Genomic DNA, 27,598 nt, shown 5'->3' with positions numbered 1-27,598 from the left:
GGTGGTTTGGGGACTGAGTGGGACAGGGGCGTCCCGCTGCCTGATCCCACCCTGGTGTTTTGCATAAATAAATAAATCATGCTGCAAGGCAGAGGTGGAGAGAGAGGGTGAGCAGAGGAGGTTACTTTGGGAAGCCGCGCAGCTCGCTCATCCCAGCCCCGTAGTTCGGAGGGAGTGTGTCATGTTACAGGGGAGCCACGATCAGCCAGAGCACAACGTCGCCGGAGCAGCTGAGAATTACCTCTCTCTAATGGGGACTTTCATGTGCGAGCTCCTGGCCAGTTTGCGAAGGAACTGAAATTGGCAGCTTAGAAGGAAACAAAAACCTACCAGCGAACCAAAAGACTGAAACACAGGAGGAAAAAAAAATATCCTGATCAGATTTTTCTTTTTCCTCTCCCACTCTTTGCTGCAGTTGGATCCTTTTTTTCTGCACCCCTTTTATGTGTGTGTGGTTTGTTTTTATTTTTTAACGACACCTCCCTCCCCCCCCATTCACTTTTGTCATTATTGCTGTTGTTTGTCATTTGCTGGCACTGGGATCCCCTTGGACGCTCTTTTTCTATGCCTTCTGGATTGTGCTTCTTGGAGTAGGAGTGAGGCTTTATTTATTCTATTTATTTATTTATTGTTTCTCAGGACAGGGAGGGAATGTTGGAAGAGAAGAGCTGGAAAGGCGTCAGCGAGGCAGCTTTTGACAGGGGGTGCGTGGCTCCCTCCAGGACCAGCGATGGGGAGAGATGCTGCCGCCTCCCTCTCCTGCTGGGCTCAGGGCTGCCTGGTGTCTCCCTGCTTTCTCTGGTGCTGAGCCTCCTGCTGTACTTTCGGACCTCCGATCTGCAGTCCCGGGTGTCCCACTTGGAAGCAGACAGACCCACACAGCTCCCTGCCTGGCTCTCAGCAGACCAAATGGAGACAGCTATTTTGGGACGAGTTGACCAACTGCTTGATGAGGTTGGTATCCTTTCATTTTGTGTGTATGGATTTTAGGCGCATGGATGCTTGCATAGTTGCATTATTTGTTTTTTAACCCCCTTAAAGGTGTATCTCTGCACAAGTGATGCTGCTAAGTTGAATTTCCCATGCCTTCAGGTCCCTCCCGCCTCTTGGATCCACCTGCCATTTGCTTCCCTCTGGCTCAGCCCATGCTGTAGCTGAGCCCCGGCACTTTGCAAAGGGAGAAACCTCATACCTGGTCCTAGCAGGGAGGGAAGAGCCTCCAGCCCTACCCATCTGGTGACAGGTGGCATTGCCTGCTGTAAGAGTTAGAGCTAGAGGTTAAACCTGGGAATTCAGTGTGGGTTTGAGCCCCAGGAGAGTGACAGGCAAGGCATGCTACAGCTGGTGTGGCCGAAGGAGGAAGTAACTGCAAACACACCGATGTCATGATAGGCTTCATTTGCTGCCATGCCAGCCCTGACCTCTTCCGTGGTTCCTGACTGAGGAAAACGAGATACCCTGGCACTGCCAGGATAGTTTCTGGTACTGTCAGAGCATCAGAGCAGAGCATATGGCTGTGCTATGCTTGCTTGAACCCCATCCAAACTCCACTGGAGACAGTGGGCTCTTCCTTTGAGGACAGGGCACAGCTGCTGCTGAAGAAGCCTGAGCTTCAGCAGACCAATAAAGAGGGCACAAAAGTACAGATTTTTGTTGATGACATTTTACTTTGCTGTGCTGATGCTACTGAGGGCTGCCTGGGTACCCCTACCCTGGGCAGGATGAGTATCCTGCAGTATTCCTTGCCTTGTCAGGGCTTTGAAGTGGTTTTGACATGTGTCAGGGAGCAGATGGTGGCTCACATCTCTACAGTCTCCAGGAAGGTCCACACTAACCTGTTCTCACAGCTCTAGGGGAGGCTTAAGGCTGAGATTCAGGGCTGGGGCCATTTCCACCCATCTCTCTTTTTTTGTGCTTACTCCAGCCTTGGCTAGAGACAGGCTGGAGAGATCCCCAGGGCTAGCCCAAAACCTGTTTGTGTCTTGAAAAGATCTCGTGTGCTGCTGTTGCCAAATGAGGCAAAGAATGGGATGATCAGAGTGACTATTGGGACCTGCCGCAGGGCAGTGCTGCCTGGCACCTGGGGACACCCCCCACCCCAGAACCATCCCCCACCCCCACCCCCGCTGTGTTCTAGGAGCAGAAAAGGTCTGTGGTGAGGAGTTTAAACCTACAGTTGACAGGCTTGGCTACTGTTTATGGGTCTTATGGGAACAGTCCCTGGATCAGCTGGGGTTTGCAGCCAAAAACTGTGAACCTCAAGTCAACAAACTCGTAGGAGCTGAGAAATGTGGTTTTGAATGGTCTCTTTGGATGAGGAATAAGGGGGAGACAGTGTCCATGGAGCAATACCCCACAGAAAAAAGGCTTTTAAGGGAGGTAGAAGTGTTGCAAGTGGCTGGACCTGTGCCTTGTGGTTGCGCCCTTTCACAGGGACTCCTTCCCCAACACTGGGCGGGGGATAATGTGTAGCAGTCCCTTCATTGCTGCTGGCACGAATCTCCAGGGAAGTCACAGTTTATGTCTACCAAGTGATTTGAGACGTGCCACAGGACGCCTCCCGGGAGCAGTGCCCGGGGGCCGGATGGCCCCCTGTGTCCTGCTGGCTCTGCTGGCCGCTGCACCTTTCCGCCTTTTTATAGCCCGGCTTAGCAAGGAAATGAGGCTCTTGTGATGCCCACATGCCCGGCAGCACCTCTGTTCTCTAAGCAGCCCCTCCTGAGCCCCTGGACGTGGTCCCAGCCCCCTTGCAGTCCATGTGGAGAGCAGTCATGGGACAGGAACCACTGCCTGAGGGGCACTTGCTCCCAGGTACTGTCGGGGTTACCAGCTCTCCAATGGGGCACAACTGCAAAAATAGCTTGGAAAAAGGTGATGGAGCCTGTGGAGGAGCAGGGATGCCTGACCCAGGTCTCCTGTCCCTTTATACCTGGGAAGGTGTGCTGCCCATTGGGGAAGGAGGGCTGTGCCCCGTGGGGAGGAGACCGTCCCCAGCTCTGCTGCCTGCTTCAGCTAAAGTCCTAAATCAGCTACTTCAGACCTCCACAGCACAGCCAGAGGCACTGGTGTGGGCCAAGTGGCTTGAGGTTCAGGGAGGGGGTCTGCTGGCAGACAGATGGTGGGGTGGCATATGGGCTTTTGCTTAGGAAAGAAAACCAAATCTCCTGGTCCTTCTTTTCATTAGGTCTGAAGTGGGGCTAAGTTGGATGGGTGTCCTGGACTGGCTGATGAGGGACAAGGATAGGGAAAACCAGGAAAGATAGAGGAGCAGAGGAAGGATGTAGGAATTAAAATGAGGAAAGCAAGAGACAGTGCCTGGTGTGACTGGGGGGAGACGGGCTGTGGCTGGGTTTGCCATGATGGACGTGAAAGTGAAATATTCATTCCCCCCCTGCTCAGACCCTCACTGCTTCTCACTGCCACATCCTCACAGAGTTTCCTGGTGTTCCGACCTTAATGGGTTTCACAGCTGCCAGCTCAGTGTTATCCATCATAAAATAAAATAGCAAAGCTTTAGAGCAACTGGCTTTGCAAAAAGCTGGTCTAAGCCAGGGAGGGATGTGGGAGGTGAGGGCATGGGCACAGGAGCACGTTTCTAGCTTTGGTGGCTGTGAAGATCAGCTGGAGGAACATGAAGAAGGAAAGTCTGCAAGTGCTGACAGAGGAGCTCTAAGTTTATGCTCAAACCCCTTACTGCTCTGTGCTGGAGTGTGCGGTGGCCTCCAGACTGTGCTGTATTTGTGCCCAGAGGTTCCCGAGGGTCTGTGAGCAGCCATGGGGACGCCATGCAGATTGCACTGAAAAGTGCAAAATGCCAAAGTCCTGTTAGGTGCCCATCTTCCAGACAAGCAAATATAAAGCAAACTGGCAGGGAGAGGAGCTGGGTTGGTTTGTTCTAAATGTAAATTTTAAGCCACCTGGTGGGGATGTTTTCCTGGTCTTGCAGCCCAGTTATGGAGCGCCCATGGCTTGCTGTAGCAGTGTTTCCAGCTCGGATCAGGATGAGCGAGGAGAGGGCGGCAGATGCTTTCCCAGAAGCAGCCTGACCAGTGCTGCTTCATTCACTGCTGTGTAAACCTCTGAACAGTGTCAGTGAATACCAGATGGGAATTTTCTACCAGACACAAATTGACTGAGTTTTCCCACAAAAACCTCTGTGTGGAACAGGGCAATACCAGGTAGATCAGGGAGAACTTTAACTCTGTGCAGGAATTCCTCTGCATTTATGGGATACTATAAAATCATACAAAGAGCACAAATAAACTCACTACTGGCATTTGCAGGAGAGGCAAATGTTTTCTTCTTTCCAAAGAAGAAAACACAGTCCTTCCCTGTGCCAGGTAACATTTGGTACTACTTCATTTGCCAAAAGCTCATCAGGGTGGAGAGCGGGATGGATTCAGTGCTGCTACTAGGAAAAAAACCCAGAATCTGTGTGCTTGTAGAGAGAAGTGTGTGTATGTGTAAAACAGCAGTTACCCTGTAAAGTCTGGGGGAAGATCAGCTGTCCCTCTGCACTGCGTTGAATGTGCTCAGGCTCTCAGAGGCTTGTGTTGAGGGTATTTTTTGTGTCTTTAGTGATGCTGAAAGGATTCAGGGACTGTGCCATGGATGGGGAGGGAGCATGGATCCTCACTGCTTTCCCAATAGGCTCATTTACCTGGGACTATTTCCTTACTTATGGAAGCAAAGGAAGGATACCTGAAAACTCCTTTTCCCTCCTGACTTAAAGCTTTTTATTCCTCCTTTTTCTTCAGTGTCTCAAAGCACACTGCTCAATTCTGCTTCCCAGGGTCAGCAAGATTGCTCTAAACATCCACTGCCTCAATCTTTAGCTTAGTGTTTTCCACCCCAAAATCATGAGATCTATTTTTTTTCTTCCAGTTTCTCTGGCAGCTAAGTCCCACTTCATTTCAACTGCTTGCAGTCCTTGAACCTAGATGGTGTTAATTACAGGTTTTTTGCTCTATCAGGGAGGGCTCGCTGTTTGCATTTGCTCTATGCCACATGGTCCTGTGATTCCAGAAGCTGGCCCTTTAAGAAAAAACAGCTAAATTGGAGATAAAACAATAAGAGTTAACAAAACCACCCACCCCTGAAATCCTCTTTATGGTTGTAATAGATTATCTATTTGAGACATGTTTCTTTTAGCTGCTGGAGATAGTGGTGGGAAATGATTTCACCTCCCTGGGTGACTGCAAACAACTACATGTGCTAAAGAGCTATTAATCTGCCCCCTTTGAAGAAGTGCCCTCTCTTTCACCTAATCTCAAGTGCCCATCCAAAATAGACAGGCACTTGCAAGGTTTAGGAGGCCACAGCCATGGTCTTTTAATGTCAGAAGAGGTCTCGCTTTCACTGCTCTGTCCACCCAAGTCAGCCCTGTCCTGTCACACTAGCAGTGAGTTAACAAAACCCAAGGGAAAAGCCCGTGCTGGCTTTATTGCCCGTTTCCAGCATGTGTTTCAACCCAACTTTTCTGGCATAGCCCTCATGCAGACAGAAGGTTTTTCCGTTTCGGCTCCCCAAATACACAGAGCTGCACAGTCCCCAGGTCAGAGCTGGTCAGCTGTGGCCCCAGTTCTGGCAAAGGCTTTTTCAGCCACCTTCATATGTGTAGGTGTTGCTGCTCTGATGTTTCATCCTCTAGGTGTCCCCCAGTTGAAATAGCAAACCCCAGATCCAAGAAAGGAAATCTTAAACACTAGACTGCCAGAGACCATGTTCTTTTGGTTTTGGTTACAGAAGTCAACCTTGCCCTAAAACGGAAAGATTTTGTTTTGCCTGGGAATTAAAGTTTTCTCTTTGAAAGGCCAGTTTTAGAGGAAAGCCCTTTCTTTTGGCTCTCCTGAGCAAAGCTGACTTCTTGAGTTGGTGGTATTTTGCACATTGGTAATGAAGGAAGCAGAAAAGGCTGGGAATTCATTTTGTTTCACCATCTCAACCTGAAGTTGAACTGAGGTCTCCAGAAGCCAGGACTTTTTCTGTTGCAGTTAGTGTTTGTTTAATAGACTGTGCAGGAAACTGAACTCCAGGCACTCCTAAATTCCTAGTAGGTTTTGCCTCCTGCTGAAGGGGAGCAATCCCACGGCACCACTGCCCTTTGCACTCCCCAGGGATGTGCAGAGTTCCTGGGCTCCAGGGAAGCACTGCGATGGCCAGGGATGGGGAAAATGCCCAATGCCAGTGAGTGCCTGATGGCTGCATGGTACCAGTGCTTGGGGCTGTACCCCCCAGCCCTGCCCAGCAGTATTTGCACCTCCCTCCCAAGGAGCCCCCATCCCTGAGAAGGCTATTTCAGTTGTCTGAGGTGTTTCCACTACCCTGACCTTGCAGATAGTTATGGGGAAATGCTATCGTTTCTGTTCCTCTCCTAGTCATGCTCAAGCCCTGCTGGGTCATCACTTCCCTAGTAAGTCCAGTTATGCTGCTCCTCTCCTCTCCTCGTGTGCCGGCAGAGCAACCCAGCCAAGACCCTCTTGCAGCACACCCTAGCTCTGCCTTCCCCCCTGAGCCATTCCCCCTTGGCCCCTGAGGTCTCTGCGCTTGGTGGGGCAGGGGTCTGTTGCACGTTTCCTTGCAGATTTCTGTCCTATAAAGGGCCCCACTGCAGCCAGGCTGTTCGGACCCTCTCTGGCTAGGAAATTACTTTCTGCTCCCGCCTGTGTGAACCATCACCCCTTCTCTGTGCTAAGCCCAATTCCCAAACATGGGAACCCCACCCAAATGAGGCAGTCTAGTGTTCAGACATTTTGGTTGGCACATGTGGAGATGGAAATGGGAACGCGTATGTCTACATACCAGTGTGAGTATCCAAATAAAGGCTCCACTGTCTGGTTTGTGCCCATGTTTGACCATTAGCACAAAGCATTTGAAGCCAGGCAGTGCTGCAGGGCAAAGCCATGCCATCTGGGGGTGGCAGCTAGATGGGAAAGTGCCCAAATGCGAAGATTCACATATCTGTGTTTTTAAACTGAGAAGGTAAATACAGATAAAATGCTGTTATGGGAACTGGCAATTCTCCTTGTGTGAAACCCTTTCCTTGCCCTGATATCAAATCAACTCACTATCAAAACATTTCAGCCTACCATGCAAAAAAAAAGCTCTGAAAATATTCAATTTCTAGTCAGTCACAACAACCCTTAGTGATTTTGACTTGCAATAAGGAAGCCAGTCATTTCAAAGTGAAAAATAGAAGTGTTCCAGCCAGTTCTGCCTTCCCTCATTCCAGGCAGAAATATGCTGCTTTAGTTTTTTCCTAAGAGAAATTTTCCCCAGACTCATACCTTCTTGCAGGAAGGTGCTTTTTTACTTGTGCAAATCACATAATTTCTATATGATCCTGGGCATGGGCTTCTGTTGAGCCCAACATCAGGCTATTTCTTTTGAAATTTTGGCCTCAGTTGTGAAGTAGATTGGACAATAATAAGGTGCAACTGGGATGAACAGTTGGGCTTGAGGGTTAGAATGGAAGAGGGAGTGACTCCTTAGTACAGGCATCCTGGCAGTCAGTCTTCTCAAATAATCTCAAATCATTAACCCAGTGCGGTTCACAGGCATTAATGAATAACTTATTTGGATTGATTTGCATTTTCTTCACTAAATCAGTTCTTTTAATAAAGTCTATGAGTGGTGGTGTGGATGCTGTCCCTAAAGCACATTTTGCTCAGGACTTGGGTCAATTTTAATAATGTTTCCAGTGAGGGAAGATGTGGTGGCCTCAGGTGGACTGTTGCCCCTTTAAGAGATTCACAGATGGAGCCAGAGAGCAGGAGACTTACATGCTGGCACTGTATCCAAAAACTCATTGGAAATGCAAATTTTGACGTGATTCCACCTTGTTGAAGCTCTTGATAGGTTTTGTCTTGTTCTATGCTTGAAGAAAAATTCACAGCCTCTGAAGATTTCAGGAAATGCCATTGCTGTTTAATCAGGCCACCTTCAGCCACAGTTTTTCAGTGGGACTATTCTGTCTGTCCAGGTGTCTCCATGAGCATAAGTGTGTGCCACAGAGGAGAAGTGTACCTGCTTCAGATCTCTGTTTTTTCATCTGCTGAGTGGGTCTTCTGAAAACATGGCTTTCTCATGAGGACACAGTCACCTCTTTATTCGCCACTGCTGGCTCTTGATTTTGTAATGCCTGTCAGGAGGACCACATTTGGAGGCCATTACGAAACTCCCTCAGCCTGCTTCCAATCAACCCCCACATTTCTAGTTAAAGACTATGATCTTTAATGCCTTTCTTAATTCCCAAACTGTTCTGCTCTGTCTCTCTCATCTCTACTTGGGCAGCACCCCCAGTCCCCCTTTTCCAAGAATTTGAGGCTTTGGTTTCAATGGTATTAATGAATACTTCTGCTCTTTTTTCCTCCCCTGACAGAAATTAAAGTTCCACTTGCCAAGACATAGAGAAGTTCGAGACACACACCAGCGATGCAACTGCCCAGCAGGTAGGCATCTGGGATGGCTAGCACTTTGGAAGGGCCTTTTTTGTCTACATCTTGTTGAAAGCTTTTTTAATGTCATGTGGTATGCGAATGCAAAGTTATGCATACTTGTGTAACAATGTGCTTGAGGTATAGGAAATCAGTGTTGTGGACATGTGTGTAACATGTTGGGTATGTATGTAAATAGTAACTCTGCATATGGCAGAAATGATAGGAAAAGTGATAGACATCCAGGTGGTCAATAAAAAGAGAAAGAGACATCTAGAGGGCAAATGTTCTCATTAATTTTAGACATCAATTTTGAAGTGAGCAGAACGGCTCTTGGGAGGTGCATGTTTCTTGGCTGATTTGAGAAGGGTTGAGACATTTAGGCTAGACCCAAGACCAGAGCTGAGCTGCTAAATTTTGGTGTGCCAAAATGCCTCTGGGGTGGGAAGATTTGAATTCCTTGGTGTTAAACAACTATTTGAGGTATCTTGCAGAATAATAGCCATCCTTCTGTTAAAGTAGCCATTTATCAGGGGGTTGAATGAAGTGGTCACTTGAGGTCCCGCTCATATAACATACAGAAATATTATGGGATTGTTTAATTGCATTATGTTTTAAATCATGCTAATATCAAAAGGCTCTTTCAGACACATCTTCAGAAGTGGTTTCAATACAATAAGTGACAAATTGCTATGGAAAAAACATTTGTGAATGGCATTTCATTCCGTTACTATGAATCATTCAGCCTTCCTTACAGTCTTTTGATGCATCTGACTGTGTAGAAAAAAACAGAGAAGTGCCAGCTACCACTCATATCCAAAGTCGAAGTTTTGGGAGTTTCAATGTGTGTATCCAAACTGAGTAGCTGAAGCTTATCTTGAAAAGAAAGAGGCAGGGAAAATTGTGTCTGGATGAGCATCTGAAAGCAGCATCTCCATTTTCTGTGGTTTCTCCTTTTGTTTTTTTTGGTGCCCAATGTGAGCTTTTTGACAGCGTCTGGTGGCATGCGTATCAAAGTGTATTTTAGTATGGTCAACAGTAGGATAACGGTGGATGAAATGATGAAGGGGGCTGTCTTTGCTGTAGGTAATGTTTCAAAATCAGTGTATTTAGACCTGTGTACAGACATAGGAGGGAGAGTTTCTTGTCAGACTAAAATGGATTTGTAGGGTAGCAGCTCATAAAAGCAAGAGGTAAAGCTATACAGGTTTGTGCGGGAAAAGAGATAAAATCCATGATCCAGATTGTAGAACACTGGAAAATGCCTGATTTGACTAGTCCACATCAGGACTGTTGGGCTTTCCTTTTAGTCCCAGTAAGAAACAACAGGAACTACTTTGGTTTAAATTTAAAAATCATTACAAGTGAAATGTGTTCTAAGTATCTCTTCTCCAGTGATCAGATCAAAACTGAGTTCAACTGGTTTTAAGTTTCAACCTTTTCTCTTCAGTGGGAACACAAACCATAGCAGTACTCCATTTTCAAGTTCCTTCCTAGACTTGACATATAAATGCTGTAAAACTACAGGAATGATTATTCTCCTGGTGTTTCTGAGCCAGCTTGGAGAAGGAAACTCAGAACTAGAATACAGAGCACAGAAAAAAGATATTCACTGAATTTTGACGTCATCTGAATGTGACCTCCTATGCCACATGTGTGATAGATGAATCACCTGAGTATTTCAGCATCAAGATCATAGTACTTGGTTACAGATACTCACATCCCTTGTGAAGTCTTGGCAGCAGTAAGTGCTGATTTCTCATAACGCTTAGGCATCCATTCATTCTGTTAAGATCATGGTATTCCTGAAGGACAACTTTGATACAGAGAAACAATAATAATAAATGTCTCGTAAAGGCTCAGGCTTCCTTTTTACCAGTCAAACTTGCCTGTCTCCATCAAATATCCTATGGACACAGAAATTGTTTGTAAAAATGTCCTGTACCCTGCTGGCTAATCCATTGAGGGAAATGAAGCTATGGTCCAAAGCTGATGTGGCAGGTGAAGTCTTGGTTAGCTTTGGGCAGTGCTGAAATGAAGGCACATTCAGCCAGCTGTTGTCTCATCTCAGACCCTTTGCTCTGGGGGTGTTTCCCTTTTGTCTCCAGGCTGATGCAATGCAGGCCACCTGAAAGCACTGTCGTGCTGTTTAAACATGCCCGAGACCTTGGGAATACTTTTCCCCAATGCATTTTTTCCCTTGTGTTTAAAATGCCCTAAGGACCAGACATGACCCTTGTGGGAGACCAAGGTATTCAGAAGCACTGAGAAGTATCAAGATGTTGCAAGACTTGGCGCATGCCCGTTGCTTCTCGCTGGCCCACTCCACAGCCTATAAACACATCATGTTCCTCAACAAAAATAAATGTTTACCAGAAGTGACATTTGAGTACATCCCTAACTCTGAGCCAGGACCCTGCATGGCAAAGAAGGGGAAAAAGGAAGACAAGTTCATTTACTGGCCTGTTCAGCACGGATGTGAAGGTCCCAGGCAGTGTCACCCATTGCCATAGAAGAGCTTCAGGTCATGGTGGGGTGTTAACGTAAATGGTTTGGAAAAGCCGGGAATAGGGGAGCAAGAAGACTGTGAAGTGTGTGATTGTGCTGTGGCTATCTGAGTGCATGTGATAATGACCATAGAAATAACACAGTCAGGAAAACAGTGCAGCTGTATTTATAGCGAGCGATAAGGAAATACAAGTTTCCTTCGGCTGGGAAGCTGCTACTTCAGATCACTTGGTCTGGGACCGGGTGTGACTACCTGTGAGTGAGATGTCATTCCTTGGCATTGTGCTTTTTGAGTTCAGAGGTCACAGTGGGCTTCTCCAGCAGTGTCTCAGTTCCCTTCAAGAGACAATCTGCGTGATTCCATCCCCACTGTCTGCCAGGATCTGGGATAACTTGGTACAGGTTGGGAAAGAGCCTTGAAGCCTCAGTGGCAGCAATGACTGTACCCAGCTATTCACCACTCCCAGACCCCGTGCCACACTGTGGCCAAGTGGAGATGGGATGCTCAGCACAGGTTTTGATCTGAGGTCATTATATGCTAGGATGAGACTTGAGGAATTTTTCTGGGGCTGAGCAGATGCTGGTGGGACTGTGGGTCTGAATTCTAGGAGCAAGCCTCCCTCTATGACTTTTGCTCAGATGTGGGAAATGCTTTTTTTCCATATGGGGTCTGGATGTGGCTGAGAGCTCGGGAGAGAGCTACCTGAGGCTGGAGGATCCTTTCATGGCCAACTGACCTCCTTTGATTTCTGCCACGTAATACCAAAATGCTGTGAGGAGAAAGAATTGTGTTTCAGGTTGACAGGATGAAAACCTAAGCTTTCTTGGTCTAATCCAGACCCAGTTGTAGATCCATACCCTGCCTGCCTGAACAGTCTCAAACAACCAGGGATTACTACCAAAAACCCCTCCTACAACCTTCCTGGAGGAGGTGGGCACTTGTGTATTTTATATACTGTGACTGACTTTATTAGACCTTTCCCATCTTCCTCCCTTCAGCTCCTATTTTCACAGTCCCCATGTGGCTGTTTTTCACTCTGCTGGCTCTCTGCTCCAATCTTCAATATCCCCTAAAAAAAAAAAAAAAAAAGGCTGGCCCCTTTCCCTCTGCCTCCGCAATGCTTGTTTTGGTCTGGTTTCTCCTTGGGCAGGTTGGGAGCCCACAGCACTGGAGGCGGTCAGCCGTGCAAGCAGGGAAGTGGCTCGGAGGGATGCCGAATGGCTTTTCCATCCCTCCTTGTGGCAGCAGCTGGGGGCAGAGGAGAGACCTGGGCCACAGGAGGAGACAGCGCTGGCCCAGTAGGCTCTCGGGGTCTGGGACTGGAGGTCAGAGGGAGGTTGCACATCCCTGCCACAAACCAAGTTGCTTTCTGCCATTACAGGGGCTTGGAGGCTGGTGTGGGGCAGCTGCAAGGATTTTGGCATTGCCCAGGAACTATCAGGAATGTCTTTGAGGCTTTGCAAGGGAATGTCCTCTGGACACTTCTCAAACAAACCCTCACCCATGTTCCCTGTCTGCCTCAGCCCAGGTTGCAGGGAAAGCTGCTTGGCCACTCTCTTCAGCTCCAGTTCACCTTATAGAAACATCATCAGGAGCGGCTGCAACTTGAAAGTGGTGCTGCTGTTTCACTTCTTGCAGGGTGACCTGCGAGAGCAAAGGTGCAGTGGTGGCCCCAGTTGCACCCTGGGGCTGTGGGCCACATGGTGTGTGCACTCAGCCCAGGCATCCTGCTCACCCCCTTGGGTACAGCCCTCCCGTGCCGGTAGGACCTCTTGGCACAGCGGCGGCTGCTGGAGGAGACAAGCAAGAAATGACACGGGTCTGCAGCAGGGCTTTGGCTCCCACCCAGGATGTGTCACCCAGAGCCAGCAGGGCCAGCTGGCAGGAGGCGGCAGGATTTCCCACGTCCCAACCCCTGCCTGGCCCCCCAGGCAGCCAGCAGAGGCAGGAAACACTGGGAAGGGCAAGACCTGGACTGGTGGAGGGGGGGGTGGCAGGGATGGCTGCAGGATGGGGAGACCCCTGGGCAGTTCAGGCTGACCCTCAGCCTGCAGCACCAGGGCAAGATACTGCATCCATTTCTCCCTCAGGATTCTCACCTCCTCCCCAAACGCCTCTGGGGAGGTGAGCCAAAAAGGGAGTCAGTGCCTGAGTACTGCCTGCTCCCCCCTGCCCTGCACCATGGCCAGAGTGCTCTGCCTCTTGCCAGGTTGTTTTCATGGCTTTTCTGTTTTTTTGCTGTCATTTTTAATGTGATCCTCCTTCAGCTTGCTGGGGCTGTTCGGACAGACCTGAGGGCTCCTGTGAGATAAAAGTCTGAACACCTAGACTAGTGACCCCTGAGAGGTAGAGGTGTTTGGGATATGTGGCATGGGGTGAGGGTGTGGAAAGGTCACCCTGGCTATTTAAACATCAGCAACCATGAGCCATGTCGGTGGCCCTCACCCCGGCTCAGAGTCACGTGGAATGTGATGTGGGAGTGTGCAACATAACACCTGTCCCTGTGGCCCTCCTGTCAGGAGGTGTATTGAACTAGTCGAAATGCTACAGTTTTGCGGTTGACCTCTTTTCAGAACAGTAAGTCAGCATGGTTTTCTATGCTGACTATGCAAAAGGTATTTTCTCCTTTAGAATTGTCTAAAACCAGCTTTTTGACAACCTCTAACCAAAAAATTGGGAAAAAAGGACATTTGGCTCCAGCAGCCACTCCTTGCCAAAATCTTTGAGCTTTCTGAATTGTTTTTTTCCCTTGAATGCACTGGCAAAACCCTTGTGGCCAGGCTGGCCAGAGAGCTGAGCTCAGGAGGGAGCAGTGCCTGGGCTGCCGCAGACAGGCATCCAGCACCACCGCAGCCAGAGCAGCATGTTGCCATGTCAGAAAATGCAATTTTCTGGCACAACATCCCAATGGCATGGCACATCTGGAAGAAAAATTGCAGCATAATCATTGCTTAAATACTTCTTTTTTCCCGCCTTTATAAGAAATCTCCTTGGGAATTCTGTTATTCCCTGAAATTTAAGCATGTTCCTCCCATCCACATTTTTGGAGCCCTCCAGAGTATACACACACTTCAGCCTCGAAGGCTGCTCATGCGCCTTTAGCCTGCTGACTGTATTTTGGGTTGGGGTTTGTTTGGTTTAGACATACTGTTGTTTCATTTGTTTTGAAGATGCAAACCACACAACGAATTCCACGGATTCTGTGAGTAGTTATGAATAGATGGGGATGAACGATTCAGGAAAAAAACAAACAAACAATTTGTTTGGTCACTTAACTCTCTTTCTCCAAACACGTAGGCAGCTGTGCTCTTACACAACTGCCCGGAGTGGCTTGAGAAGTCACCCCTGCCTTGGCTTTTGTCACCTGGAGTTGGCCACATCCGTGGCTGAGAGATTGTAAGAGGGAGCAAGAATGCACCTTATACCTCTAAGCATCAACTCATCCGGCTTAGTCTGCATTTAGGATTTAAACTGACCTTATGAAAGGAGTATTTAATTGATTTTAGTGAACCTGCTGTTGTTGTGACGGTGCAGACTAGGAGAGCTAGCTTAAAGCATTATTATAGCTGTGAGCGCTGCCAGGGCTGCAAAATGGCTGGGGAGATAGCGCATATCTTTATGGTGCCACCATGCTGATAGAGTTAGAAAGGCCAAAACCTCTGTCTTTCCCCCTTGATCCAAAATACGGTTAGAAACAGTCAATGCATTAAAAAGGGAAGGTGCTGAGGCACAATGATGGGCACAAGTGCTCTGCAAGAGGGTGGTCTGTTTGTTTACATTCGTCTGCTTGTTTGTATAATGCCTCTTGCCATGTTCAGGCCTGTGTCCTACATGCCCCAGGACTCCTCTCTTTGTCCTTTTATGTGCTTTCTTATTTTAAACTGGCTGGAAGGTGGAAGGAAATTCTCTCAGGCTCAGAATGGCTTCAGGTCTTTTTTCTGGAGGCTGAGTTCTCCCCAAAGGTGCAAACAGGTGAACGTTTGTGTCCAGGTGTGCATAAACTTTAATGGTGCTTGCATATTGTGCCTCAGAGGTTATATCCCAGCCCTGGATAAGCCTTGGCTGTTCGATACAGCCATCCTCCATCCAAAACCAGGGGTAAACTAACCTTTTCCCCAGACAAGGTTATGGTGCAGAGAAAGACGTCAAGGATTAAATGTGTGGGAAAGACATTTTGGAGGGAGGAATGGATGCACAACACTGCACAGGAGCAAATACCTGCTGTGGCAGGCTCCAGCCTGAAGCACAGATCAGCGCAGGAGAAAAGCATTGTGGCTGTGCCGATTTATATCAGTAAAGGTCCCACTGTGACCTTTACTGTCCCTGCCAGGCCGCATCTGAATAACAGGTCGAGTGGTGAATGGCACCCTGCATGCAGACCAGGGGCCGACAGGTTGCCTGTGGGGCACCCGGGACACGTGTCGAGGGCTGCAGCAGGGAGCTTCTGCATATTTGATGGGTTTGTATACAGATGTTTGGTAGAAGTGTTTATACCATTGCGTGCCTGTGCTTACAATGTATATGGTACATATGGGCATAAATCAGTGCCTTGACAAAGCAAGGCAAAAACATCCCAGCTGGCTGGGGAAACCCAAAGAGCACATTGCGCTGCTACTGTATGGCGACGGCTTTGATTCAGTGCGAGCGCACTACCGGGGTGGAGGATTTTTCCCAGGCCTGGGCTGTGTGCGCATGGCCGGGCTGGTTTGCGTCAGCTGCTGACGCACGTCCGGGCCCCGTGATGTGGGTCTCGCGTGTGCTGCCCATCCTGGCAGCTTTGCGGCGGCCGGAGGAATGAGGGCGAGTCGCACTGGCCGCCAGGCTCGACGGCGGGGCATGGTGCCTGGCAGCGTCCAAGCCCCTTGCGCAAAGCGTGGGCGCCCGCCAGCCGGCGAAGAGCACCAAAAATACCCAGGACAAGCCAAGGGAGATGTTGCAGGCGCCAAGTGGCTCACTCCAAAGCTGTTTGCAAGGGGACTTTGCTCTGGCACTAATGTTAGCTGCCACCATGCACTTGAGAGCAATGGGGAGGTAAAAAGCAGGCTGCTGGCCCGGCCAGCTGTAGGGATGGCTCTGTTTGGTGTCCCTGTGGTGAGGCAGGGAGTGGGGTTTTACAGTGGGGCTGCAGAGGCCCAGGAGGTGCCCCTCTCTCTGGCGCATTGGGTTTCGGTGCGGGTGATACCCGATTCCCTCTTGGCTCTTCTGGGCATCTGCCTGCGCCTTCGCCCTGTGAGGACCGAGGCCCAGGCTATTCTGCCAGTGCCCAAAGGGTGTCCCAGGGCACAGATCGACAGGAAGGGTGGAGGGGCAGCTTTCCTTCCCCCTGATTGCCTTTCAGCCTCAGTGCCAGGCTGGGGCCACAGGTATGGCTGATGGTACAGAGGGAAATGCAGCGTTTAAAAGAGAGAGGTTGCATCATGCGGGGCTGGGCAGGCTTTGGGAGGCAGAAACCTCATCTGTTAAACACATACCGCCCGCCCCCCTGCCTCCCCCGCCAGGGAACATTCAATCCTCTCTTTGATGGACGTCCAAGAAAATACTTCTTCCACATCCTAAACTTGTTAGCACCAGTTAATCATCTTAACCTTCTTCCCCTCCGAACACACACTCCAATGAGTTTCCCATCGCTGGCAGCCGTTAAAGACGCAGCGACGCTTTTTGCGCTGGCCTTCGCAGGCAAGTATACAGCCATTAATTATTAAACATCCTGGATGTCCCCTAGGTGGGAGAGCAGAAACCCACATCTCGTGCTGAAGCCACTGCAGAGAAACTGTCTAGTGAGTTGCTCTGTGAGTGGGTGCACTCGGCACAACTCTTCCCTTCCAGAAGCTGGACCGGGTCTCTGCCCCTCTGTGCACTGCCTCTGACATTCATAAGCACTGTGAAACATAAACCCTGGAAAATATTTGCCTGTATTGTAGCAATGCTCCAACATATCCCAGATTAATGTTGCAAAATGCCAGGGGTGTGACAATTGGAGGGTTAGAGAGATATGCTCATGTGCAGGGTCTCTGCCATGCAGCCGGTGGGGAGCAGGGGCTGTGGCTTGACACCTGCTAACTGGGCATCTCCCCTTCATTTCATCTGGCTGTGCTTCCCTGTTCCTATATGGAAACCCCCTTGTTGCCCATTGCATCTCTTTGCTGTGTTTCCCCCCAAATAAGGTCGTGTTTCAGATAGGGGAAAGGTGACTCTTTGGTGCATCCATCCCCTCTGCATTGCCTGTGATACTGGTGGGGTGGTGATATGCCTTTTGATGCTATCTACTTCTTTAACGTATGGGTTTGAGAGGCAGCCCATTCACACAGTCTCCCTGGACCAATACACCCCATTGCTCCCCAAAACAGAGCTGGGGTGATTCCTGCTCTGCTCACCCATCCTGTTCCAGCCTGGCTTCTGACACTCAGTATCTGTTTCTTCCCTATGCAATGTTTTGTGGGAGCAGCATTGCAGCCGGACTGTGCAAGCAGGAGGTAATTAAATCAGCATATTCCCCAGGGGGGCAGCTGATTAACAGCACATTTTCCCCACACCAGGGGGTCTGAGACACACACGGGCAGTATCAGTCCATTGCTTGCCTCAGTCTTCTCCCTTAGGATGTCTGGTTTTTTCTTTTTTCTTTTCTTTTTTTCCTTTCTTTCAAAGAGAGGATGAAGATTATATCAACTGAACTGGAATCTGAACTGACAGAACTTTGTGCAAGGGACTTGTTTATTATGATTTGATATTGCTCCGGGCAGTGTGTGCACTATGCTAGGGACCACCCAGTGATCCCATCCACACCAGGCTCCCCTTGCTGTGTGGCTCGACTGGTAGCAGGTAGGACTGTGGGCTGCGCTTTGCTTTTGGGAAGGGGTCTTCCTGAGACTGAACCTGGTACCAGGATATGGTGCTGGGCAGACATGGCCAGATCCCAATGGCTGCTCTTTTCTTGTCGTCCTCCTCCTCCTCCTCTATCATCAGTCGTTGCTGTCCAAGGGAGGAGATGTTGCTGGAGGCAACAGCAGCTGCTAGGAGTTGTGCGTTGGCCTCATTGCTAACAGAGCTGAAGCACACAATGGCTGGGATTCTCCCTGCCTTTTTATTTAGTTTTTAAATATTAGCTCCTTATTAGAGTGATTTTGGCAGCAAAGAAGGAATAGTTATGTCTCCCAAAACAGTAGTCATTGCCTACAGATTAATTCTCCCTTAAAACCGACTATATACAAGTGCAACACAGGTAAAAGAGGGGTTGAAAACTCAAAAGCACTCCATGGAGCTTATGGGTCTGTGGCCCAGTCCTGGCCACAGTGAGGGAGTTGTGTCTCAGCCCTCTGCTCACGAGGAAGCTATGTGGCTGGCCCTGACCTGTCCGAAACCCAGGGAAAAGCTGTGGTATTGCAAGGCTGTTCGGCATTCCCTGTGCAATGTGATTTAACACGGGCTTAAAAACAGAAGGAAAGGAGAGGGGAAGGAAGTATGTCTTTCTGAAAGATGTAACCTCATATTTCTTAGTTAACCCCTAATTCATGTGTGTGATGGTCTTTTGCTTATGGATGACCTGTGTGCTTGTAGCAAATGGTTATTTTTTTCTGGCAAAACAGGAGGAGTTGGTGGTTATTGGGTGTGATTGTGAACATTTGTTTCCCTGAAATTCAAAGCCATCCTGGATAGATCCCTATGCTCTGCTATTGCATTTATTTGACTTTTAATGGGCAACGGTCCTGGATTTTCTTGGGACAGTGATGGGAAGTGGCTACAAACACAAAACTCTTGGATCGAGGGCTGGTGCGGGGCATGCACTGTCCTCAGCCCTATGTGGTTTGGCATGCGTTCAGCCATTGCTGCCTCCTCCACATGGGTTTTTCCATGTGCCTTTGCCATGCAGCAAACTGCTGCAGAATTTGGCCCTCATTACTCCTCTTCGCTCTTTTTTCCTTAGAACAGTGAAGGCTTGCTGTTTCGGTAGGACTTGGGGCTCTTTAGCAGTGACTGAGCAGTCCCAACACTTTTTGCTAGGCATGCGACCTTGCAGTGCATGTTCACAATGCGCCCCATGTACTTGGAGAAGTTTCCCTCCCTTTTCCCCACATGCCCTCAGGGCCTTTCCGTGTGACTGGGAGGAAGAGCTTCAGAGTAGTTTCTAAACTTTGTTGGCTTTCCTCCAATTTATTTTTACTCTGCTCCAGGAGCAGGGGCAAATACCTCTTTTCCATCTTTGATGTGCTCTCTTCTTCTTGAGGTTATAATGGGATCTCTCACTACCTTAAAAAATAACAACCTGCATGCCTAAATAAGAAAAAAAATCTTTGTCTCAAACAAGATGGAGATCCCGACAGAGTTTGGTAAACTTATTGAGTCAAATTTGCTGCAGTGAGAAGATGAGAGAATACAGGTGCTTTCCAGACCATGCTCAATAGGGAGGCAGGAGTTGTTTGGGGTTATTTTTTGCCTTTCCAGTTTGATGGCTTTTTCTATAGCGTGTGCTGTGCAAAGCATCTGGTTTCGGCACTGGAGGTGACATGGAAGGGATCTGCATGCTCAGTTCACTCTAGGTAAGGAAAGCCATGAATCCTTTTATCCCTGTTAGCCAATATGGTTTGTCTCCATATGTCCATGCCCCAGCCTTGCTCCTACCAGGCACAGCCCTGCACAGGGGTAGCCAAGCTAAGCAAACCTCTCAGCATTCGAGATGTGCTAAGAAAGCATCAGCTAGATTTGGATGAACGAATGTTCTCCTCTTCCTGCACAATAAGACATGCTGAGCAAACCCACTTGGACTCAGAAACCCCACTGCATTTTTTCCTTTTGAATGGAGTAGCATCAGCCCTGCTCTCCTCCACATGCTCTGTTTGGAAACAAGTTAGCAAATCAGGAAAGAGCCTGAAGGAAGAATTTATGTTGTCTTTAATTAGTCAGTTTGTTCCATCCTTGAAGAAGAGGATAATGAGCGACAGGGATGCATTGCCGGCCTCTGGAGGAAGAGCACTGTGGCTAGGCTTATGTCCAACTGCTGATAGCGTAATTAGTGGTAACTGGGAGCTATCAATCAACTTGGGTGGAAAAATGTCTTGGTTAAAGGAAAGACCCTCCCAAACATTTTCATAACTCAAAAGGGTGTGAGACAGGGTCTGGAAGACAGTACTGGCAGTCTGTGAGGTATTTGAGGAAGGAGTCTATTAAAAGATAAATTGAACACAATGGTCTTTTGTTCTTCCCCGGGTAGGTGACAGAATTTGCTGTTATAAAAGTTGCAAAGTATTTTGGAAGAAGGAAGGAAGAAGAAAAGAGTTAGCAGATGGAAAAGAGGGAAGAATAACAAGAACTTGGGGGGGGAATAGCAGTGCGCTAGATATTAGAATCAGCTGGTAAGTGCAAAAATGAAACAGGCGGAAAATAAATCTATGCCATTTGACAAGTGAGTAAAAAGTATCATTTGCATTTTAAGTGCATAATTAGAGAATTTATTTAAATTATTATTAGCTATAGTAAGTTCCAACATTCTGCCTTTCCCAAACAACCACATTATGAGAGATTGAAATTTTCTGCAGGAAGTAAAAGTGCCATGGATATTTATTTATTTTTTTTTTTTTTTTTTTTGCTTTACCCAGCCATGATTTACTTTGGCTAGTTTTCCTCTGTATTTCCTTCCTAATTCTGCAGCTCTGTGAGGAATAGGACTTGTGCAGGGCCTGACTGAGTGCTGAAGAAGCGGTCAGCTCCTTAATGGAGGAATGTCAGACTTCTCCTGCATAACCAGCTGCAGTTTTCAAACCGGTTTGGATCTCCAGAGCTTTCAGACACTGCCATCCATACTCCTGCTGTGGAATAGGATGTTAGAGGATGTAGGGTGGGAGCTGCAGAAAGGCTCTCAAACATCTACTCTGCCAAAAGTAGGATTTTATTGGAGTGGTAGCTTTTTGCTTTGGCATGTATGTCTTCAGACTAAGAGTTGTGAGGTGCTTGTGGAAATTCCAAGTGTTTGAGGTGGACTTCAAAAACACAGAAGGAGCTGGAGAATTAGTGGGGTGGTGCACCTGGAGAGCAAGAGCTAGGGAAGAAGTCGATGAGACTTGGCAGTCTGGCAGGGAATCTCTGTTAAAGGCATGAGCTGAAACTCTCCCAGTGCAAAGGAGTTATAGGAAGTGATCAACTAAAGAAAATTATAAACTCCACAGCAAGGTGAAATTCAAGGCAGAAGAAAAGTAAAGCTGGAAGGATTGAAAGTGAATGGGTATGCAAGATGAAAATCTGAAAGCTTAGGGGGAGGTGGGACTATCAAGGACACCAAGAAAATGCTGTAGTTCATTGCGAGTGAGGAGGAGACCTTCCTTCTCATTGGAGCATGACAGCCAGTCACACCAGGCAGTGAGGACACTGGCTTCTTAGAGAAATGCTGCAAGAAATCTCCGAGCCTTTGAGAGCTCATAGAGGACAAGTGATGTTTCAGAAGATAAGGGCAAGGCAGAGGAGGTGACAGAGAGGAACTCAGTTTCACTCTGTGATTAAGACCCTGTGGATAAGGTAAACAGACACCATGCCTTCTGCCTTCACCAGGTTGTCTGCCATTGACTCACGTGGCAAGGCGTTCAGCAGGTTGCTATTTGAGAATTACACTTCAAGAGGCAAACGGACCGCTGAGGGGGAGCAACAAGAATGACTAGAGGTCCAGAAAACATGGCCTCTGCGGAAAGACTGAGGTTTTGTTTAGTCTAAAGACAAGACAAGACTGTGGGGAACAGGACAGCAGACTTCAAACACATAAAAGGTAACCGCAAAAAGGAAAGATATATAAAAAGCTGTTCTTTGGGATTGCTGTGCATCAGAGGTCATTGACTGATTTAAACAACAACACTGGAAATTTTGGGTAGTCTCTAAGAAAGATAATAAATATGGCCTTATAAGTCAGGGCATGGGTATCGCTTGGACTGGATTAGTAGGGAAAAGTGCGATGTCTCCATCCCCAGAGGACAGCAACAGGTTAGAGAAATATTTGGCCAAATGGGCTAGGTAGAGATTTTTCCTCCTTTGGTTGCTTTGAAGAGGTTCCCTCCTCAATTTTCTGTCCCGCGCATTCCCCAGGAATCCTTTAATCTCTGTTCGGTTTGCTCAGGGGAGGCAGAAGGGGAAGAGAAAGGGGATAGTCAAGAGCAGCGGTTTTCTGCTGGCGGTTTGCATGAGCCTGGGGGCACGCTGGCTTTTTGGCAGAAGGTGGAGGAGCGGAGTGAGCCTGCCACCATCGGGTTTCAATTTACTGTCCAGGGGTCCATACCGCTACTGGAAAACCCTGAGGGGGCCTCCAGATCCGAAGCGTGAAAACCCACTGGGCGAGCTGACCCCAGGGGCCCTTCCCAGCCCTGTTTTCTCTGCTTTCTGTGGTGCTAAGTGCTTCAGCATGGCAGGGACAAATGCAATTGTTTGCTGCTTGGAAAGAGCTTGTTGACCCATGGATGCCTGCCTGAAATGAGCATTGTTCTGCCCCGTGTTGGCCATCCCACCGTCTCTCCCCCAGCAGTGCCGGAGGTGCTGTATTCATCCCGGGTGCAGCCAGCACCGTGTGAGCCATCTGCTTTTGGCCCTTTCCTGCCCTTTGTTTCCACAAGGGGCTCTCCCAAATGTTTGTGAGATTATTTCTGTTTGTCTATTGTTGAACTCTCATCTTTGAGCACTTTAATTGGCCTAACGGGCTCACTGGGATTATGCCAATGGCCCAGATTTTCCTCATCAGATTCCTCTGGCTCTGGAGGCCGACTGGCTCCTGTCATCCTTATAGATGTTTCTTGAAACAAGCAGATGCTTGGAGATGCAGTTAGAGTCTGTGACTTAACTCCACTATCAGGCCCTCTCTTTTATTTTTGAGACTGCTGCTTATTGATGTTATTCTTTCTAAGAGGCTCCACCTTGTTGTTCGCTTTGGGCATGGCTTCCCATGGACTTCTCTCAGTGCTGTGCTTGAGGCCGTCTCCTTGGCAGAGGCTAGTGTTGTTGGTGGTGGTGTACCAGGATGCTCAGAGTGCCTGAGCAGTGACTTTTATCCTCAACAGCTGCTGATATTAACTGCCGAGTCTCGGTGATGTCATGGGTTTGATTTCAGAGGCAAGCCTGAGTGACTGGCATAACCTGGTGCCTCAGCTTAGCGTTGGTCACATTTTTTGGCAGTGAAACCCTGATAGCCTTTTTGCTGTCCAACATTTCTGCGATCCTTTGGAGAACCTCTTGCCGCTCTGCAAGGGTGTAGCTGGGAAGGGAGATGTTTTGGGGACAGAGGGGCCTGACCTTTGCAAGGGACTCATGCTCTCCAGAGGGAATTATGCACTTATATTGTCTGCTGTTGCTGGCAAAACCTGAAGCAAAATTTCTGGAGGGTGTATTTTGGGTAATCACTGTTGTTTAAAATTTTTCTTGTTGTTTTGGAGATACGTGCTGTCTTTAATTTTCCCTACAACTAATAATATTGAATTATGACAAGGCACAGGGAATTTTTGCCTTTTCATTTGCAGCTATCTGAGTCAATGCTCCTTCCACCTCCTCCCATATCATTTGTTCCCTGATGAAGGTAGGGAAGATGTCTCTAAGAGACTGTGAGTACCCTGGATCTGTTGCATGAAAACTGCAGCATGGCCAGTCTTTAAAAAAGGCCAAACTCAGCATCTGGGCTCCATGCACCTAGCTGGGGTCTGCCTGCTCTAAAATGGGGTCATGCTGCACTGAAGGCCCGTGGAGCCATGAACGAGGGGATCACTGCCACCCTGGGTAAGGTCGTGCTCTGGCTGCTGACATTTTAATCAGCATTTCATAACTAATTGCCTGGACATAGGTATCTTGTTATCAATTAACATAGTCCTGAATGTCAGGAAGTAACTGTATCTCTCTAACTCGCTAAGGCTGCCTTCTGGGTCTGTGAAATGGCTGGATTTCCTCACATGGATCAATTACATGTTTATATCTCCCCTTCTGCTGGAGTTTGTAGTGAGGATGACCCAAGTAAGCAACAATAATGTCTTTATTTTCTCTCTCTGTCATTCTCATCTTGTGTATGCTATAGAGCAGAAAAATAATCCCTCATATGTGAGCTTTTAGAGAAGGCTGCAAGACAACCACATTGCAGACACTGGACAGCCTGAATCTAAAAAGATAGAGGGGAAAAAAATTAAGCAACAGCATTTGAAAGCCTTTTGAGAACGGATACTTTTCCAGACATCAGGAAATGCCCTTAAATGGATGAGATTGTTTCAATGATCCTATCAGTCCAGAAAGCATTGCTGTCTCCGAAGCTGGAGGATATCTCTGCCATCAGCAGAAGATCTCACACCACACTGACCCGCTTTAATACTGTCCCACTTTTAAGATCTCATATTCTGGGACATGGAACTTTCCAGATTATTATAAATATGACCCACTTACAAAACTAAGCATCCCCTCTTCTGAGCCCAAAGAGGCTACAGTGTGGAGGATGGCTTTTTATCTCTTTGTGTGGGTGACGGAAAAGGGGTCATTGTAGTTCTGCTTTAGTTAGTGGTTGAATGGGCCACGGGGAAGGACAAGTGAGCAGAAGGCTCTGTGGCATAGCCCTGTTGTTCCTCACAGGTGTGGCCCCTCTGTATGTGCAATAAGTTGGACTCATCCTGTCTGCAGACCATGGCTGCTCATTTTCTCACTTGGGCTACAGGGAAGGCAAAGCGTCTTTAAGGGAAGTTTCTATCTGCATAAAAGCCAGTGCAGCTGAGAAGGGACAGTGCAGATGGTGCTAATTGCCAGAGGCCATATGTTTGGAGGGACCCCGGGTACCCCCAGAAGAATTCTTTGTTTTCTCAATGTTCATTTTCAAAGGTGCTCTGGAGGTCTCTTCTTTGCAGGAGGCCACTGCTTCCTCCCACTCATCCACTGCTGACACGTTTGCTCTATCCCCTCCTCCCACCCCCCACTGCTCAACAAGCCCCACAGCTGGATAAACAGCAATCGCAGTTGCTTACAGCCCTCCAGTGCCTTTCAGAGAGAGGCCAGCATGGAGAGATGCTTCCTGAGCTGCTTGTCATGGGCAGATCGTTGTGCTGGAGCCTGCACACCAGCACCAGTATTGCTCTGGTCCTGGCAAGATCAGGTTCAAAACACACCAGATCTGGAGGTTCTACTTATAAGTGTAGACTACTGTTCTGTGCTAGGTTGGGGAATTTGGTGATCTGGGAGCTCTGGGTCTGTCTGCTGGCTGGGCTTAGCTACAAAATGGGCTTAGAAATGTTCATGGTAGCCTTGATCCCTGCTCTGCTGTCCCTTACTGTTTATTGAAAGAGGATGTAGCTCATCTAAGCAGCACCACCTCTGTCTCACCCCAAAGGAGCCTGTTGTAAACATGGAAGAGGAGGAACCCCCATAGGTGTGATTTACACTTGTGGCTGTCCAGGTTGTTGGCTCTTGGTTGTTTGTGGAGCTCTTTGAAGTTCACTATCATCAAGACCTGGCCTACGCAGGGGCAATCAGGCCTCTTTCTACACAGCTGCCCCAATTTGGCAGGGACTGCAGGAGCTGGGGAGCATGGGGGGCAACACACAGTGGTGTTGCATGTGGTGGCTCTGCTGCAGTTCACGTTGCTTTCATGAAGGGTCCTGTGCAGCCTCATCAACTTGTAAGTTTGCTCCCTTGGTTTGCAGGTTTGCCAGCATCCCTGACCAGGCCAGGGCCGCTCTGCCAGATCCCTGACCAGGGCCAAGCCAGGTGTGCTGCACACGTGGCATAGCTGGTGCTGCCTGGGAGAGGCTGGCTTAGCCCAGCCATCAGTGGTTAGAGCGGTTGAGAGCAGAGGCTTGAGGATCCCGTCCCTCCTTTGCCCACTCTTTCCTCTAATGTGCGTTAAGTTACTTCTTGTTATATTAAAGACAGCCTCTTTAGAAGCTCTGCTAGGCCTTCTCATTAATCACTGTGACAGAACATGACAAATCCACTTTGCTGAAGCATTATTTCACTTTGTAAAATCCCTAGTGCTTTTACAACAGTTTATGCAGCAGCACCTCCTCCCTCCCCACTGTTCTTGGGACATCTTTCCTCCCCTCCAGCCCATGCAAGATGATGTTGCTTTTAGAATTTACTATATCTGAGGGCTTTGCTTTCTCCTGAGTCACACAGACAGCCCCAGCATTTGAAGCGCAGTCCCTGGATGGTCTCTACTGATTGACTTATTGCAGCCAAGACTCTGTTCCTGCAGCTCACTGATGTGTGTTTACATAAGACTGCGCAACCCCCCTTCCCATACCATTAATTTTATAGAGGGCATATAACAAAGATGGGCCTCCAATATGCCTCCTGCCTTTGATCTGTGTGGGGTGCGTGGCCTGATGGGCCCAGAGCTGCCAGCATCGCTGATTTACTCTGCTCTGCGGATGTAGCTTCTGGAGCAAACAAAAGCTGTTTTCTCTCGGCAGTATTGCAATACCATTAGAGGCTGTGCTGCTGTCTGGTCGCGTTCGGTCTGGAAGGACAGAGATGGCTCAGGGTTTGCTTGCCTTTATATTTTCCTTTTAGTGTTAGCTAAACAGTTTGGTTCATGCAATCCACAAGTGCCCCAAACCTGCGCAGCAGACGGGTAGGCGGGTGAATAAGGGTCTATAGTGTTGCTAATGGAAATAAAGTCCGTGTATTGGCAAGCTATAAGCATTGACCTTGTGACAGGGTGCTCACTCTGAAACAAAATCTCTCCAAAACAGTTCTCTCACAGAACTTTATTGTCATCCAAGCCAGACTCAGAAACCTTTTTTTTTTTTTTCTCCCACTCTGGCATAAATTAGGAATCCTGGATCTGAGTCTGACCTTGCCCTCGAAGAGGAACTCTCTGATCAGAAACCATTTTGTTGTTTAGACTTGGCATACCAAGTAGGACAGAGACCTCAGCACCAACATCAGTCATGGGCAATTGTCAGATCAACCAAATCAGTGTCCCTGCTGCAACTTCTGTCCTAAATTTAGGTGGAGTTGTTTTGAGTTGTTGAGCCTTCTGACTGTGAATGTCAGCCTTAGCTCTGTCTGTCAGTCACCGTGAAAGTGGTAAGCTTTACTATTTATTTTAACCAAAAGGTACCCCTTAGAGGTAGCTTCCTTTGATCAACCACAGTGAAAGCTGAGCAAAAGTCTAAGAGTGGCATTTGACAGTATGATTTTAGGTCACCAAAGTTTGATAGCCAAACCATTTGCTGAAGTCTCTGGTATGAAAGAGTCACGCTAAGTGAGAGACACTCCTAATGCGGAAAATGTTTGTTCATCCAGTCTCCAGTTTCTTTTATGGACTTTCAGCCAGGGGCATTTTAAGGATGACGACGTATTCTGCAGGTGCTTACTGTGACATCCGCCTCCCGTGCAAAGAAGAGGTTGCTGCCTGTTATCTGTCAGCTCGCCTGTTATACTGCTTAGTCTTACTTCTTGGCACTTTACATAAAGGAGAAAAAAAAAGAAAACAGAATGTCTATAAAGTATGGAAAATGTAGAAACCCCTGACAGTTGTATGGTGTGTCTTGCTTCTCCCACAGAGAGGAAACCACAAAATAGTGAGTGCAGGGGTTTCTTTCCACACACACAATATCTGTCAGGATTTTGAGGAATTTTCTGGGAACTGATGAAAGAAATGTGCTGTTTAAGCCCTGATATATACTGTACATCGGTTCTGTATGAAGGAGATGCAGTGCTTCAT

At 48.1% G+C, this 27,598-nt stretch overlaps 1 protein-coding gene across 2 annotated transcripts; it reads left to right on the top strand.

Annotated features, from left to right (window-relative positions):
* Positions 1–26,954, top strand: LOC129736817 (collagen alpha-1(XIII) chain-like). Of its 2 annotated transcripts, XR_008733901.1 has the most exons (4): positions 1–447; positions 640–954; positions 8,381–8,450; positions 26,703–26,954. XR_008733901.1 is itself a non-coding variant. In XM_055720872.1 (3 exons), the coding sequence occupies exons 1-3, from the start codon at positions 652–654 to the stop codon at positions 26,771–26,773; spliced, it is 444 nt and encodes a 147-aa protein (XP_055576847.1). In that variant the 5' UTR covers positions 1–651; the 3' UTR covers positions 26,774–26,954. The 2 variants fall into 2 exon arrangements, 1 of the variants encoding a protein (XP_055576847.1); XM_055720872.1 differs by having other exon boundaries at positions 1–954.
* The last annotated feature ends 644 nt before the right edge of the window (positions 26,955–27,598 follow it).

Source organism: Falco cherrug, chromosome 9 (assembly GCF_023634085.1).
Source record: "Falco cherrug isolate bFalChe1 chromosome 9, bFalChe1.pri, whole genome shotgun sequence".
NCBI lineage: Eukaryota > Metazoa > Chordata > Aves > Falconiformes > Falconidae > Falco > Falco cherrug.
Note: the sequence above shows the minus strand (reverse complement) of the source record. Positions and strands in the feature narration are given on the sequence as shown.